The sequence below is a fragment of the Rissa tridactyla genome, chromosome 9 (genome assembly GCF_028500815.1).
Source record: "Rissa tridactyla isolate bRisTri1 chromosome 9, bRisTri1.patW.cur.20221130, whole genome shotgun sequence".
NCBI classification, from domain to species: Eukaryota; Metazoa; Chordata; class Aves; order Charadriiformes; family Laridae; genus Rissa; species Rissa tridactyla.
The window spans coordinates 903,438-917,460 of NC_071474.1; the positions used below are offsets into that span (position 1 = coordinate 903,438).

At 48.5% G+C, this 14,023-nt stretch overlaps 1 protein-coding gene across 4 annotated transcripts; it reads left to right on the forward strand.

Annotated features, from left to right (window-relative positions):
- Positions 1–733: 733 nt before the first annotated feature.
- On the forward strand, positions 734–13,602 carry WDR76 (WD repeat domain 76). Of its 4 annotated transcripts, none has more exons than XM_054215322.1 (13): positions 734–812; positions 1,532–1,861; positions 2,703–2,795; positions 4,369–4,424; positions 5,267–5,396; positions 6,176–6,277; positions 6,373–6,416; positions 6,508–6,661; positions 8,441–8,593; positions 9,997–10,211; positions 10,664–10,816; positions 12,406–12,459; positions 13,209–13,602. In XM_054215322.1, the coding sequence occupies exons 1-13, from the start codon at positions 744–746 to the stop codon at positions 13,462–13,464; spliced, it is 1,809 nt and encodes a 602-aa protein (XP_054071297.1). In that variant the 5' UTR covers positions 734–743; the 3' UTR covers positions 13,465–13,602. The 4 variants fall into 4 exon arrangements, with proteins under 4 accessions (XP_054071297.1, XP_054071298.1, XP_054071300.1 ...); XM_054215323.1 differs by having other exon boundaries at positions 5,270–5,396; XM_054215324.1 differs by lacking the exon at positions 734–812 and adding an exon at positions 1,006–1,042.
- The last annotated feature ends 421 nt before the right edge of the window (positions 13,603–14,023 follow it).

Below are 14,023 nucleotides of genomic sequence, written 5' to 3' on the forward strand. Positions count from 1 at the left end.
ACCCCTCTTTTGAGCCTTCAGGCCGTTTCAATTAACCTCAATGTTAAAAATGTTCACTTTTTCTCTCCTGAGCATGCCAAGCTTAGCGCTTATTTGGGGAGCATAAACACATCGCTCTTCTCTGCCGGCCACAGTCTGTTGTAGAATCACAGAGTGGTTTGGGTTGGAAGGGACCTTAAAGGCCACCCAGTGGCACCCCCTGCCCTGGGCAGGGACACCTCCCACCAGCCCAGGTTGCTCCAAGCCCCGTCCAACCTGGCCTTGAACCCCTCCAGGGATGGGGCAGCCACAGCTCCTCTGGGCAACCTGGGCCAGGGGCTCACCGCCCTCCCAGCCAAGAATTTCTTCCTCAGATCTCACCTAAATCTCCCCTCCTTCAGTTTAAAACCGTTTCCCCTCATCCTTTCACTCCATGCCCTTGTAAAAAGTCCCTCCCCAGCTTTCTTGTAGGCCCCCTTCAGATACTGGCAGGGGCTCCAAGGTCTCCCCGGAGCCTTCTCCAGGCCGAACAGCCCCAGCTCCCTCAGGACTGTGCCCCCTCCCGCCGCAGCCCTGGGGTGCCGACGAGCGTGCGCTGGGGCCCGCGCGGGCCCCGGGCTCTCGAGGCGAACACGGCCTCCCGGGGCCCGGCGGGGCCGGACCGCGCGGCCGCCCTGGCGGGAAGGCGCCGTGGGCGGGAGCCCGCCCGGGCCGCCCCCCGCCGGAGCGGGAAGCCGCCGCTCCGCCCCCGCGCCCGGCCCGTCATGGCGCTCTCGCAGACCGCTACATCGGAGCCTGAGGAGGCTTCGCCGAGCACCTGGCAGCGGATGCAGGTCGGGGGCCGCCGTGAGAGCTGCCAGCCCGGGGCAGCGGGGAGAGCGGAGGGATGGCGGCAGGAAGGGGCCGGGGTTGTGAGGAGCGGGGCGGAGGGGGGAGCGGGGGCTGTGAGGAGGGGGGCGGGTCCACGAGGAGAGAGTCCGTGGGAGCCGGGCTGGGAGGAGGGGGGTCCGCAGGAGGCCGTGAGGAGATGGGAGGACGAGGGAGCCGGGTCCGTGAGGAGAAGGTCCGGGGGAGCCGGGGCTGGGAGGAGAGGGGACCGGGGCTGCGGGGAGAGGGACCTGGGGGGGACGGGGGCTGGGAGGAGAAGATCTGTGGGAGCCGGGGCTGGGAGGAGGGGGATCCGGGGGGGAGCGGGGGCTGTGAGGAAGGAGCCTGGGGGAGCCGGGGCTGGGAGGAGGGGGAGCCGGGGGGGCCCGGGTGTATGAGGAGAAGGTCTGGGGGAGCCGGGGCTGGGAGGAGGGGGACCCGGGAGGGAACGGGGGCTGTGAGGAAGGAGCCTGGGGGAGCCGGGGCTGGGAGGAGGGGGACCCGGGGGGGCCCGGGTGTATGAGGAGGAGGTCTGGGGGACCGGGGCTGCAAGGAGAGGGGTCCCGGGGATCCCGGGGCTGTGAGGAGCGGGGCGGGAAGGCGGGTGTCAGGCGGGGCGCGGCGGGCGCGGGAAGGGCCCTGGCAGCGGCTCCCCGCCGAGCTCCTTCCCGCTCTCCCCCCGCAGGAGTCCACCCCGCCGGGCACGGCCGCGCTGCGGCTCAGCCCGGGGAAGGGCGAGCGCCGGGCCGTGGCGACGCGGCAGCTGCGGGTGCTGCTCACGCCGCTCGCCGTGGCGGGCCGGCGGCTGCCCCAGAAGCGGTTGCTGAGCGCCTACGGCGGCGCGGAGGGCACGGCCCCGGCCGGCAAGAGGCTCTGCCCGGAGCCCAGCCCGCAGAAACCGGCCCCCGCCTCGCCCCCCGCCACCCCGCCCGCGGGCAGCCCGGCGGGCAACGGCTGGGACGGCGCGTGGGATGCGGAGAGCGACGGGAGCGATGCGGGGACGGACGCGCCTCCGGTGAGTGCCCGGCCCGAGCCGCTGCCCCAGCGCAGCCCCAGCGTCGGGAGCTGTTGGCTCCTTGGCCGCAAACAGGCGGAGGTTTTGTTTATCCAAACCACAGGATGGTGGTTTTGGGGTTCTCGAGACACACGTGTATTATGTTTGTAGAAGTAAAGTTTGCACGTATCTTTCCTCTCTAAATCATCTTTCTTCCTGTTTCTTTTTAACCACTCTGACTGGCAGTATAAAACTTCATTTTACCCTTTCAGAATGTCTAAGGGATGAAAAAAAATGTTCTCGCTATCGGTCTGAGTATATAAAACCCAGTAGCAAAAGCACAAGCGTGTTCTTGTGCTGTCAAACCACCTTCCCGACGTTTTTACGGATGGATACTGTCATAAGATAGGAAAGTTTTGTCAATGTTCCTTTATATTTAAATCATCATTTTAACTTGTGAAATCCACCTTCTTCCTCTGTGAAGGATAAAAATGATCTAAGACCGTATTGTGTTTATGTGCAGTATTTAAGTTGTTTATTGATTCACTTCAGTGTTGTTTTCTTTCTACCAAGATTTTGATGATCTGACCCTTTTTGTAGAATTAATGCTAAGGAGTAAGTTTTGTAATGCAAAACATTGTATGGACGAGTTTTGGTATTGACATAGGATCACACCAGTTTGTATGGCTTTTTTTTTTTTTTTTTTAACAAGTCTGTTGAACCACTTTAAAATGATTTAGACAATCGTTTTAGAGACTCACTTCCCAGAAGCCTGGGATGTCTCTTGCATGCCGTGGAACTGTACATGGCAAGTACGGTTACATGGCATGTACAAAAGAGTAATTGGCTTTTCTTTTTGTAGGATGGACACTCGCAATTATCAGCTTATGAAAGGAAAAGACTGAAGAACATTACAGAAAATGCTAAATTCTTTGCTGCTTTAGAGCTGCATAAGGTTTGTATAGATTCTAAGTAGCTTCAAAATGTGCTTTCTCCAAGTGTGATGATAATTGTACTGTCATCCCTCTTGTTGTGAAGCCCTTCCCTAACAGTAGCAGGTGCATGAGGAAGGCCCTGAAAATGTTCTGAGACATCAGGACTGCCCTGACTGGGTAAAAAATTGGGAGTTTGTTCTGCTGGTTAACTTTTTCCAAAGGCAGGGGGGCATTGGTTAAACTGATAAAAAGTGAAGAAAGCAAAACCGCGCTGACACAGTATTCTGAACCAGTGGCACCCAGCTGTGTGGACCCACCCAGGCCAGATGAGGTGGCCCTGGGGTAAAATGCTCTCATGAAGGTGCTTGTTTGAGTGTGGTACACGCACCGTCCTGCTCGCTTGTGTAATGTGTGCTCCTTCCTGTGCACCCGCATTCCCCATTGAGGGCATTGAGCTCTTGTGTTTTAGACGCAGCGCACCCAGGTTATCTAACGGCAAGGCACCAGGTGGCAGGTCTGGGGCTGGTGGAGGGTTCAGCTCACCGCCCGGTGCTGGAGAGGCTCCTGGGAAGAGCCCACAGGGTGTGTGCTGCTGGAGTCCTTCCCCATGTCCTGTCTAGTCTGGGCCATAGGGTGGATGCAAGTGCATTATAGTTCTTCTCATGTTGGAGAAGTTGTCTAGAAAGTTAAGGTAGTGGGATTTGAAATGCTGTCACGTGAGTAGATCCAAATCTTTGCTCTTCTTTCTGCACTCTTTTATTCTCTTCTTTTTTTTTTTTTTTTTTTCCTGTTTTCCAATTCATAATCTATCCCTTTTCTGGCAGCAGTGAGTGAATTACCTCCTTCAATGGCTGTGTGGTCACTGTACCAAGTCACAAGACGTGGGTGGGCCTGTCTGGTAGGCAATAAGACTTCTTACCACCAAGACTGAAACCTGAGTGAAAATAACTCCTTTTCTTCCAGTTACTCTCAGAGAGGTCGGTATAGACTAGGCAGTCTGACTGGAATTGCAGTACTGCCCACAGAGTAGCGGAGACTGGCAAAAGGAGCTCAGGCCATCTCTGTTACCGTTAGCCCTGGCCATTGTGGGCTCCAAGCCCAAGAACAGGTACCTCTTTTGCTGCCAGGGCTGGTGCTGCGTGGGCTGGAATGGTAGTGGAGCAGCAAGCGGTCTTAGCGGTGAGCTGGACGTGTGTAAGCTTTTCTGGAGTCCCAAAGAACTCAGTGCCTGTCTTCAAAATGTAATGGAGAAGAGGCTGTGAATGGAGGCCTCTGCGGTGACAGGTTCTGCTTTAAATGTCCTTCTGCGCCTGGTGCGTCGCGTTTGGAGTATTTGATTTGTTCCATAAAAAGAACGGCTGCAGAACATCCAGACTGTGCTGTGCTGCGTCCCGTTCACAGCAGTCAGGGAAGTCTTGCTGGTACATGGAAGCAAAGCGGACACAACACAGCTCAATGCTTAAAAATCCCTTTTTATTATTGTGATAAATAATTGCAATATAGTTTATTGCAGCCTTTAGATAATTGTATTTACACAGGTTGATCTTTTATGCTTGTTATATATACTTTTAATCTTGTTTTTTTCTCTTTAAGTCAGCTGCAAGACTTCACCAAATTGCAACTAAAAGCCAATCTCATGCCACCAAAAGGTAAAATAACTTTATATGAGACTTGTGTCACTGTTCCTTCATCGTGTGTTTGCTGTTTTAGCACTTCCATCCGCTGATACTGCGAAGAGGGAGACCTAGTGAGGAGTCGCCCTATAAAGCTAAATGGGAATAACTGGTTATCTTAAGCTGTGTGAATTGAGGAACGGGTAGCTCCTCTAGGCAGCGCCTCTCCTCTGCCATTCTTTGGAACGAAAATGACAGTAGTAATACCTTTACCGTCAAATTACCGAATATGTTCTTTTTGTGATATTTGTATTAAGGTATTTCAAGACCATTTCTTCTTTCTGATGGTATTTTTGCACGATGGCTAAAGAGAGAAATGTTAAATGATGAAAACAAATGATGGGAAAAGGCATGGGAAAGAAAGGGGAGAGAGCTAGGTGCAAGGGATAGAGTAACCAATTAGCGTAGAAGAGAAGACGTTTGGCAGTGCCAGGCAAAGCAGGAAAACGAGCTTAAGTGCAAAACAAAGAATAAGATATATGATGAAAGAAAGCAGAGAAAGATGACTAGATCAATGAATGGAAGGATGAATTATAAATAAGGAGGGCTGGGAAGAAAAGTGACAGTGGCAGGATGTATTACAAGCAAAACTAAAACGCAGTACATATACATGCGTTGCGAAGTGCTCTTCTTGCTGATCGTTGCTGTTGCTGAAGGCAAAAGTAATCCCAGCCCTCCTAAAGTGAATCCGAGCGAATTAGGCTAGAAGTCTGGGCCCAGGTGTTAGAGCTGTACGTCTGAACCTACTCTGTAGTCTCCTACTTAAATGCAGAGGGCTTGTGTTACTTTCCTGTGTCTGTAATTTTGAAATGTTTTAGTAGTTCTAGGGCTAAGCCTAAAAAGGCAGAAGATGAAACAGTGCGGCGAAGATCTATGCGCTTGCAAAGAGTAGAGCCATCGGGAGCTCCAATGCCGGAGATGCCTGCCCAGCCAGAAGCAGAGGAATATGTAAGATGGGGAGGGGTTAGAGATGTGTGCGTGTGTATACACAGCTTTATGAAAATACTGCTGGTGAAGCTGACTGATAACACTCGTCATTGCTGAGCTTATCGTAAAAACCTTTAGACACGTGGGAAGGTGCATTATACAGTGGCAATAATAAAAGGTCTGTTCTTTCACCCTCGAGCAGCCTGACTAGCAGGCTTCCCATGTCCTCTCTGAACGTTAGTCAATATTCTGTGACTGGGCTTGATGAAATAGTGCAGTTTTGGATGATCAGAAGGGTCCTGAGGTAAAATGTTACGCATTTTTCAACAGCCCATAGATTTGAGCAGATTTAAATTCAAAGTTTTATTACTCTGTTTTAATGTTACTTCACTGTAACTTTTGATCTAGTTTATTTTCCTTTGCGATATTTACTACCTCTTTGAAGTAGTTATATAGCAGTAAGTAAAAATTCTATTGCTCGGAGAGATGGGAATTTAAATCTTCCATGGTGCCGTAGAATAAAGCTAAATCTCTGTAATATAGTTCTTGAAGATCAACCTCGGTGGGGTGTCAGAAAGGAGAGGAAAAAACATGAGGTAGCTGTTTGTCTTTGCTGCTGTGTTTACTAAAGTTCTATTTATCTTTTTAATAAGATTTGATACAAACTTTGTTGTTGTTATGTTTATTTCTTGTATTATCATAGGTGTGTTCTCAGAATATCTGATGTGTGGAAAGTAACGATTCACCTTGTTTGTAGTTTTAGTTGATATGAGTTATGGAAATTGCTAATGTCATTCCAGCCTCAGGTTCCAGCCGGACCTTTGCCAATGATTCCAGAAGATCAGATGGAGAATGGTAAATTGACAGAAGAATTATTGACTACATGGATGAGGATAAGCGAGGTATTACTAGTTACAATTAGTTATTTTTGGATAAAGTCATTTAGCTTGAGTTCTACGTAATCTAATTCGACTAAATATTTCCTTTCTGTCTGTAGATGAAAGCTAACGATACCGAAGAGCAGACGTGTGACATGAAAAGGTAATCTGAAGGCAGCAGCTAAAAACTGGGTATTGTCTTGTTCTCCTTCTTTCTTCTCTTGAATAGCTAACGTTTTAATGATGCTGTCTAGATACCAAGGCAGCCTGAACAGCATGGGCCTCAGTGAAGATAACGTTAAAAAGGTGGTGAAATACCGAGTGTGTTCTATGGCAATCCATCCTTCCGAAAGCATCATCTTTGTGGCAGCTGGAGACAAGTCCGGGCAGATCGGTCTCTGGAACGCGGTGAGCTGTTCGTGTGCTCTGCACCCGGCAGAGCTGTTTGCTGCAGGATGGGTGCAGATGGGGCGCAGCCTGGGGCGTTAGTTTGTCAGCCTCGCGGTGGTATTTTACACTTTCCCCATTCTTACGGATAACACTGGGGTGTCTCTTAAATTGAAGCTCACCAGAATTGCTTGAAAGGTCAGTCCTTGGCAAGGCCAGCTTTAATGGGAGGAAAGGTTGCTCTGGTAATTTTGGGGGGCAGAGCAGAAGAAAATGGATCACTATCTGAAACAATTTTATCAGTGAGGGTTAAAATTCTATTTTGCTGTTGAGAGATTGAGATTCTAATTCCAGTACCCTTGTAGCAATACCACAACTGAGTTTTGGAGAGTGAGACGAAATGGGTGGTCAAGTACTTGTGTTCTGAGTTTGTAGAGGTTTTGAGTAGCTGCAGTGAGTCACTGTTTTTTCCCAGGCAGCAGAGATGAAATTGCCATGCCAATATATGCTGGCACGTATTTACTTACGTTGTCTGGAAAACAGCTTAGCGTTTGGTGCTTTGAAAACTTTTGAGGACTCTGCAGATCGTCTCACCATCATTTCTGAATTGCCTTAATTACTCCTGCAGCGAGAATCTTTATTCATGCCCTTGACTTACACCTTTGTAACCTTCTTCCGCTTTGATCCCACGTCACCCAAGGCAGCTGCTTGAAGTTCACACCGTGCAGGCTTTCTTCTCGTTTTTCGCAATGCCGTTAACCTCTTGAGTTTCTCTCGATCAATTTCTGCTTTGACAGCTTCAGGAAACTGATCAACTAAATTCAGCTCTGAGACTCTTATTCAATTATGAAGAAGTTTAAACTGCTCCGTACGATTCAGCTCTGACTGTGCAGCTGCATTACTGCCTGTCGAAGCGTGTGAGCTGGTGACGGGGAGGCTGAGGGCTCCGAGTGCTGCAGGCTCTCCTCGTGGCAGAGGAAGCCCAGAATTGCTAAATCTACTCTTTTCCCTTTTTTTTTATTCTCGTGAAGTGGGTTGGAATTGACCAAGTCTGGGAGCAGAGTAATCTTTGTGGAATGAACTGGTACTTGTTCCAAATGACCTATTCAGTTTCTTTTAAATTATCAGCTTGAATGATGCCAGAATTAGAAGAGAAGTTATAGGAGATTATGCTTTACTTTCAGTTTGTGTCACTATAGCTTGAGTTCCAAGTAACCTGATCTGTACGTATTTTGATGTAAAAGGCATAAACATACATTTGGTCCCCAGCAAGGTGTTGTTCAGCTGTGGTAACTGAGAAACCAGTTCTGTCAGTAAAAAAGAGCCAGATATTGATGTGCAGATACAGTAGTGATGGCTGCAGTCACAGAAGTGCGCTTAAATTACAGCAGGAAATGGCAGCTCTTCCTAATTAGGAAACAATTCTGAAACTGAGAGTAAATTCTTAGTGCTCTTTTGAGCTACGTTACTTGTATGGCGGTGAAAATGGTAGTGGGAGGGAGGCCGTAGCCTGGCGGCGCTGTGTCCGTGTGAGGGCAGTTCTCTCTTCCATGCAGAGCTGAGACTCCCTTTGTTGCAGTAAGACGTCAGCCTGGGCCAGCTGGGCCCCCGGGCGGGCTTGCTGCCTGTTACCTGTGCCGATGTCTCCACACATCAGCACCCTACTGCCTCCTCCATACAGTTGTCCAGAGCGGACCGAGAGCATTTGGAAAACAGAGGCTATTTTGAAAGTTGCAGTAATTAACAGAAATAACTACGGTGATTAGCACCTGTGTCCATTGAATCTCAATTGTTTTCCAGAGCTGTAAGTCCGAAGAAGGAGCGCGTGTCTTCATTCCGCACAGCTACTCGGTCACCTGCATGCATTTTTCTCCGTGCAATCCTGCTCACTTGCTGTCCCTAAGCATGGAGTCTCTGCGCTGTGGTGATGTTACCAGAGCTGTCTTCGATGAGGTGGGTGCTCCCGCGGTCGTGCTGTAGACGCCTTGGAAATCTCTTGGCGTGTCCTGCTGTGAGGCTTTAGTCTCCTTGTACCCAAGTCGTTGTGTGCTGATTGTTTTGTTAACAGGAGAGTTCAAGATTCCGTTTCCACAAGGACAGATGAAGTAACCTTTAATTAACATCATAAAAATGTGGAGATGCTTCTACTCAATTAAACATATTAACAACTTGGGCACTCCCAATTTCCTTCCTGGAGAGGCAGTTGCAGTTGTTGAATTTAATTTCATCTTTGTACTTAAGCAATACGTGTGTCTTTACAAAAGCAGTACCTTTTAATGGTGACAAACAAGAGTGATTTAAAGAACTAAATCTTAACAAAAAACCCCCCACCCAAATAAACGTTGTGAAACAACATAAAGCATGAGTTGACTTTGCTTTTCTCAGTCTTGAAGTGAGCAAAATGCTGTGACTGCCTTCCCGGTGAGCCAGACAGCTGAACGGAGGAGCTTCGTGACACTTGCTTGCTTTGCTTATATTTTGACAGATACGTCTGCATTGATCAGGTCTCTAATGTTGGAAAGTATAACGAGCCACAACAGTATAAAGAGCTTTTTTTCCCCAACCCTTACAAGCAGCGTAATTTTGGTGGGGTTGCAGGCAGGCCAGATGCGTGGGAAGTATCTGCAATGGGTCAGTCAGGAGGCCGGAAGGTCTTTCTTTGGGACAAAGGCTTGCAAGAATGTGTCTTTAGAGGTTGGGGGAAGAGAAAGGCCGTTCTTCTGCTCCGTTTACCTTATGCCAGCTTACACGGCCTGGTGATAACCTCTGGGAGCGCTCCTGCCATTGGGAAGAATACAGCTGCTGAGGAGGAGAGCCTGCGCACCTCTGGGGAGCTGGAGCAGGGAAGCTTTCCTGCAGCATTGTCCTTGTGGCTAATTGCTGCTGTGAGGGGAAACGTCCGTGGGATAAGATGGCCTGACATCCTGACCGATCTCCCAAATTACAGGAAGCCAAATTCGCATTTCTGCACCCGATCAAAGGTTTCCGTAGGGTTGGAGAAAGGGGTGCAATCATTAATCCTCACGTGCTCAAGGATAACAGCCATTTGATTACTGGAACGCAGAGGTGATAGCGTCTCCGAAGAGTTCTGACAGCATTCAGAGTATGTTGTTGCCAGTTTGTTTTGGATGGTTAAATATCTGCTCTCTGGAAAGCGTACCAGTCTTACAGAAAGGTTACCTACCTGGATAGCTGAGGCTGGAGCTATCAAACTAGGTAGTTCTCATTAATTATTTTTAGTATATTAAAAAGGAAAAGCGTGAGATCTACAGCCCGTAGAGTGTTGTGGGTATTGTGAATAACTCTGTGTATTTTGTTGAATAGTTTCAGTTACATTTGACCTTTTCTATGCTCAGGTATGCAGAAGTGAAGAAAACTTGTCTTCCTTTGACTTTTTGGAAGAGAATGGCTCCACTGCAGTAGTAGGATACTGGGACGGTGGCGTTGCTGTCGTGGACAGACGGACCCCAGGGACATCTTCAGAGCTTTCTGCAGACATTGGCTTCAAAAGAACGAGGACAGTCCACGTTCACCCAGTGAATAAACAGTATTTCATTGCTGCTGGCTCAGCGTACGTAGCTCAAAACGAACTGCAGTTATTCGTGTTTTCAGTGTTCTCTCTGCGTCGATGTCTGAAGTCAGCCATAAATGGCGTGGCTGGAGGGCAGGAGCAGCTGCTGCTGGGGCAGTTTGTCAGCTTATAGTCAAAGCTTTCGTAATCTTTTTAGAAAACAAGTTTTTTGTTCTCAGTAGGATTTAAAACGCGATACACTTTTGCCTTTCACTTTTGGTAACGGGTACAAAATGGTCTTATGACAGACCACACTGTGGAGGGGCTTTAATGAGCTGTTGCTTTGGGCTGGAGCCACTGGCCGTTTGAGTGAATATGCGCCGCCGAAGTCAACTTCTAAACGCAACTTGCATAAAACCTGCGGTGTCTCGAGCATTTTTTGGTAAACGAAACATAAGAGTATTAGTTATTTAACTGTCACCTTGTGAAGTGTTCTCTGTGGTGTGTTCCAGGGACGTTTGTATTTATGATGTTCGATACCTGAAGTCCAACGGGAACAAGCCTGTGAGCTCTCTTAAAGGACACACAAAAAGTGTTGCTTCTGCCTATTTCTCGCCTGTCACTGGGAACAGAGTCGTGACGGTGTGTGCTGATGACAAGCTGAGGTAAGGTGGTGTGGGAAGGGATAATCTTTATGGAAAATACCAACTGGTGGGTTTTATTATTATTTCTTACCTGCATTGCCCATCATTGAGAGCTTCCTGCCTTTATCACCTTTTTTAAAAGTGACAAAGATTTACTTCCATTGGCATTTTTAATGTTGCGTGATTTTTTTGTGGTGGCTTTTTCCTAATTCTCGTTTTCCTCAAGAATATTTATCAGTGAACAGTAAAATATACAGGTGCTCTTAGCCTTTAAAACAAATGAACAAAAAAAAAACAAACCACAAACAAAAAACCCCAAACCAACCAAACAAAACGCAGCTGAAAACCTGGCTCATGAATACAAAATACTTAGAAACTGAGTTTATTTTTAGCTCCTGGTATATTAAAAGTATGACAATAGCAGCTCTTTTGTAACTAGCTGCCGTTTGTTAGTTTTGACAGCCGTGAGTTGTGCTGCGTTCGAGATCTAGTTTGTCTTTCTACCTTGTAGTTTTATGCCCATAATTTAGGTAGTCTATCCCTGTAAATACCTGATCGCATCTGCATATTCACGGGGTACGTGTTTCAGAGTCCTCAACCGTGTCAAAGAACAGCAGGTACAAAAGGGGGGGCCCAGTGAAGGCCAGGCTGAGAATCGGGCCTCTGCTCCGCAGATTGTGCGTGTTTGTAAAAGATGGGTAACTGCATACATCCTGGGAGGAACCCGAATGTGGCGCAGTTGTAACGGCATTCTGTGTTTTGTCCGGAAACTTGATTTTCTTTCTTCCCCCTCCACGTACCCAGGAAAGAGTTCTTTTGTGTGCGCTGCTGTAATGCCACTTTTCCTGTGATTTAGTTACTGTAGGTAATTGAAGATTTGTTCTCCAGGTAGGCTTTGTTGTGAACGTTGTAAATCCTTGGTGCTAACAGAGCAAATGTCAGAGTAAAAACTGGATGTGAGTAAACCAGAATATTTCTGCTCGACAGAATGGAGAAACAGATACAGGATCACTTATTCGCTGCCTCCTCCAAAGGAAAAAAAAAAAAAAGCAGCTTTTAACCCAGCAGCTTTTGAACTTTCTGCTGTAGGGTTTTTGAGATCCTAAAAGTTCATTGGGGGTGAAGGAGAGCCCAGCACGGGAGAGCTGCTGATGGTTTCCCTGTCAGCACCTGTGCCTGCGTGAGGGAGTCCTGGTCCTGGAAGCTGTTAGTGGTGGGATTTCACCCCTGGCGCATCCCGTCTCTTGCTGGCGTGTGTCTCCTCTGGCGTTCTTCCCCCCGCAGCTGCTTTGTGCCGTGACTGAAGGGACAGGGCACTGGGGACGGGAGCCTCTGCCTTGTCCCAGCAAGCCGGTCGTCGTCTCTTCTTAGAAAGCTTTCAGAAAGGGTGACCTTCGATTCTAGTGAAGAGCAAGTCCAATTCAAAAGGCAAATTTAATAATTGCCAGTTGGGATGTTGGTGCCTGGGAGCTGGGTGTCTGTGCTCTTCCTAACTGTGTTCCAGGCTCGTGTGGTCTGGCCTGTGCTCATCTCTGCGAGCTGCTTTAGGAGGAAAGGGCTGCCTTTTTTAACACGCGTGCGTTTTACTAACACGCCGTTCTGTGTTCTAGGGTCTATGACACCACCTCTTTGCCACCGACCATCCCAGTTCTCAGTACCATCAGGTGAGCTGAACACACCGGGGCGAGGACAGCCCTGGCTATGGCTGTTCTGCTCCAAGTACGCTTGTGTGTGCGCACTGGGTGCGCGGAGGCCACGCGGCGCCGTGGTCCCAAACAGCCCCGGGTCACCGGCACCTGTGGGAGCGAGCGCAGCCCTAGCGCCCTCCTAGCCCGAGAACTCGCCCTCGTCCTCGCGGGTGCCTTTTGTTCAGCCAGCACGACCGGGGCGTAGCCTGCTGTGCGTCTGCAGGGAAGCTTTCCTGTCGCCTTGACAGTAAAGCGCGTGGTTGTGGGCAGAGTCTCAACACTTGTAAAACACGTTTGTGCTCCAGAAGGGAGAACCACTGTCGGGGTTGGTTTGCTGAGGAGCTGGAACTAGATCAGTGACTGGCTTGAAAATTCTTAGTTTGCAGTTTATTGAAAGGCTTTATGCAGGTTTGTCCTATTTTTACTGACGTATGCAACCTTGAAGCCTAACTACTTCTTTGACGAATAATCACTTACATCAAAGTACCCTCTGCTTTATCTTCTTGCTCCGGTACATTTTTTGTCCCATCCCAGCCACGCGCTGGGTGGAGCGGAGCAGCATCCACCCATCCAGTATGTGAATGCTGATGGTTTAGGAGGCGAGGAAAATGGGTTTAAGCAATCTGACGTAAATGATGATACTTAGGAATGCTGGATTCAAGAAGAGAAGTATTTATCTCTCCTTTTGTGTTTTTTTTTTCTTCTCCCCGTTTGTTTCTCTGAAGACATAACTGTAACACGGGACGCTGGTTAACGAGGTTCAGAGCAATATGGGACCCTAAGCAGGAAGACTGCTTCGTGGTGGGCAGCATGGCGCGTCCCAGGCAAATACAAGTCTTCCAAGACACGGGAAAGTTGTTGCACTCCTTTTATAACATTGACTGCCTTAGTTCCGTGTGTTCCATCAACGTCGTTCATCCCACTAAGAACATCTTAGTGGGTGCCAACTCCAGTGGCCGCCTCCATGTGTTCAAAGAATAAAAAAAGTGGCTCAGATTTCTTTTTTTTTTTTTTTTTACCTTTTCCCATTAAATTTGTTTAATCTTTGTTAAGCTGTTTCTAAGCTAACTGTATTTTCTCAGGACAAAAGTGTATTTTAAAAGCTTTAAAATAAATCTTCTAAACCACCTTTGGCATTCACTTCTTTGATTTAAAAAAAAAAAAAATTAATCCTGCTATGACAGGCAGTTTGTACCGAAATAGAAATTTTTCCCCGATACTGAAGTCATTTTTCAAAAAAAGGAAAAGGGCTGGGTCAGTAGGATACTTGCTACAGGTACGAGGTGCTGCTTAATGATTGTCGTTAGAGAATGTGGAGCAGGCCTTCAGTATCCCTGTCTTCGGCAAAACGTGTCCCTGAAGATGTCTAGTGTCTAATTAAAGCCTTCCTGGAGGCAGAAGGGGTCTCGGTGTGGGCCGATGCCACTGCGCACAGTTTCCAGGGAAGCTCCGTGGTTCCGAGGGGAGTGTGGCGTTTTTGCGGTGCAGGCGCTGCGGGGGGGGTGGTGGTCCTGCGCACCCCTCGGCGCGGGGCTGAGTT

Excerpts from the sequence above, each read along its gene's own strand:
- WDR76 (XM_054215322.1), top strand. The coding sequence starts at position 744 with ATGGCGCTCTCGCAGACCGCTACATCGGAGCCTGAGGAGGCTTCGCCG. Across the intron at positions 813-1,531 it reads GCACCTGGCAGCGGATGCAG|GAGTCCACCCCGCCGGGCAC; the intron begins GTCGGGGGCCGC and ends CTCCCCCCGCAG. Across the intron at positions 10,212-10,663 it reads TTCATTGCTGCTGGCTCAGC|GGACGTTTGTATTTATGATG; the intron begins GTACGTAGCTCA and ends GGTGTGTTCCAG.